The sequence below is a fragment of the Solanum verrucosum genome, unplaced genomic scaffold (assembly GCF_900185275.1).
Source record: "Solanum verrucosum unplaced genomic scaffold, falcon-dt-bn FXZP01000103.1, whole genome shotgun sequence".
NCBI lineage: Eukaryota > Viridiplantae > Streptophyta > Magnoliopsida > Solanales > Solanaceae > Solanum > Solanum verrucosum.
Window position 1 is genome coordinate 6,853,791 of NW_026020048.1, and position 2,576 is coordinate 6,856,366.

The 2,576-nt window shown below is 37.6% G+C and overlaps 1 protein-coding gene across 1 annotated transcript; it reads right to left on the reverse strand.

The window, feature by feature from the left end:
- Positions 1 to 453: 453 nt before the first annotated feature.
- Positions 454 to 1,985, reverse strand: LOC125822610 (zinc-finger homeodomain protein 6-like). The gene has a single exon (XM_049502026.1). The coding sequence runs from the start codon at positions 1,381 to 1,383 to the stop codon at positions 475 to 477; it is 909 nt and encodes a 302-aa protein (XP_049357983.1). The 5' UTR covers positions 1,384 to 1,985; the 3' UTR covers positions 454 to 474.
- Positions 1,986 to 2,576: the final 591 nt, after the last annotated feature.

Consider the following 2,576-nt stretch of genomic DNA (forward strand, 5'->3'; position numbering starts at 1 on the left):
TAAAATCATTGTACGAGTCTGTTAATTCTATTACCTACTAATTAGTTCAGTAGTTCAATTCCCGTTACTTTGCGTCTCAATTTTAGCAAGAACGGTGAAAGAGAGAGAATTGCATTTTTATGTTTAATTTTTTTTTTTGATAACCGAGAAATTTGTGTGTGATCCGCCCTTTGGACCAATCACAGCCTCTTTTTTATGTTTAATTTTGTCTTTGTTATTTCCACGATTGATACCCGACAACACAAAAACAAGGAAAAATACAAAACAAACTTAGCGATCGCAATCCAATGCACAGAAAGGGGAATTTGAGGAAACTTTTGTGATGACTACTAATTAGTACTAACCACATAAGGTCTTAAATTTGAAGGTGCTGAAATCTTGTGATCAAAGAATTAATTACTATTTGTCTAATAATAAACTCATCTTATCTATATCAGAATTATGCACAAATTGGGATTTTGTAGTCTTGCCTGTTTAAGTTTGTTTCTTCTTGGTTGCTTGTTTGCTGTTGTGCATCCACACTTTGAACACTTGTCTCTTCACACCCACTTCATTACAAAACTGATGCACTTCTTGTTCATCTTGTTTCTGAATTCTCCATCCGAGTTTCTCAGCGAACTCTAGCATTCTATCTTTCTGTTGTTGACTGAATTTCGTTCGAAATCTCTTCTTCGACGCCGAAAAATTACAAGGCTGAATTATCCCTTGTCCTCCGTGAAACATATTCAGATCTTCACTTGATGATTCAGCTGCAACTCCCGTGTTCCCACCGAAACTCATCATTACTGGTGCCATGTGACCTCTTGGATAGCTGTGTGAGTATTTATGATGGTGTTGTTGCTGCGTAGGCACAGCTGGAAGTGAAGGCGGAGTTTGGTTGGTTATACGGTGGTTATTTCTATGCACACCAGGTGTTTGTGATTCGTCCTCAGTCTCTTTCCTATGAAAATTGCGATGACAATCACAAGCTGCACATTTCAGGTATTCCGGTGTCTCTTCTTCTCCGCTTGGCATGAATTCTCCGCAACCGTCTCGTACATATCCTCCCATATTTGCAGCATGATTTTTGAGACATTCTTTGTACCGGACGGGGGTAATATTCCTCTCACTTGCTGAACTAGTAGATAGTTGTCGAACTGGATCTGGATCTGAATTTTGAGTAAGATTATGCTGATCTAGGGTTTGGTTAGGGCTAAAAATGGTATTTTCATGGATACTTTGTTCATTTGCTGTTCTATTTGGTATATTTGAAGCTATAGGAGCAGTAGCGAATTTGTTTGCTGCAGAGGAAGATGATTCTTGCTGGTTAAGTTGAGATGGGTTATAACTCATAGGATTGGGATTAGGCAAGCTCATATCCTTTTCTTGGCCTCTGTGTTCCATAAATCCTAATTTTGCTATCTGAAATGACTGTCTGATCTTAAACTTTCACCTTCTGGTAATCTATCCGAAGTTACAAAAAAAAATATCTTGTAGGTAACACAGTGATGTATCATAGTTGGAGGACTAATCAATTGAGTGTGATATTTTTAGTGCTAAATCCACTGTATGTACTATTAAAGAGGCTGATAAATGGACAAAGAATTGACCCAATGATCTTGGTGCTGAGCTAGCTAGTAGTAGGGAGTAATAATTTCAAGAAAATTGAGACAGACGGTCAACACGGGGTAAAACTAGACTTTGAAGGTCATTGGTTGTAAATTAAAGAAAATGAGGAGGATTTAGAGTAAGGGGTAGAAGAAAGAAAAATAATTGAATGAGAGAAGATTTTCTTGTGTCTCCTTAAGAGGCATCCAACCCAAGAAAGCACAAAAGAAAGAGAGTTTGGTAGGTAAAGTTAGAGTGATGAGGGAGTTGCCATAAGACATTGATGAAAGTAAGACTTACTCCACTAAACAACCGACAAGATCATGTTCGTCCTCTTCTGCAGCCTGCACACTGGTCCAACAATCTCATTATTAATACGCTTAACGCTTCCTTTCACTATGTCAGACAATACGGGAAAACGTGGAATATGAGAAGAAATTATAGATGGTGACATAAACTAAATATGGTCCCTCTAATACTCCTATGTAGTATAAATTCTTCACCAAAACACAAGATAACAATTGCATTTGGCTAACAGCCGTATTTTCAAGATAAGACAAAATAGTTAATTAATAATCAGAGGCAATTAGGCGGTGTTATTAGAAAGAGAAAGGGCATAGGAAGGGGGCCTTTTTGGTACTTTAAAGTGTGGAAAAATAAAGTGGGGGGGGGGGGGGGAGGGTATATTATGGTCCACGGTAAAGCAATTGCAGCAATTTGTGTCCTTTAGTGTGTGTGTCAGTGTTACACACACTCTTTTCTTTCTAAAACGACAAGGCAGTGCTCCAACCTTGTTATTAAGAGAATCTGTAAAGGAGATTTGCCTTTAGTTTTCTGATGATGATAACTGTTTCTATAAGCAAAATGGCATCTCTGCTCCCTGGTTTTCATTTCTGAAGTAATTAAATCACTTTGTTTTATTAAAGTGATCTTAGCTTTATCTTTTTACTTCCATGTTTTTAAGAGGCAGATAATTATTTTGATGGGGA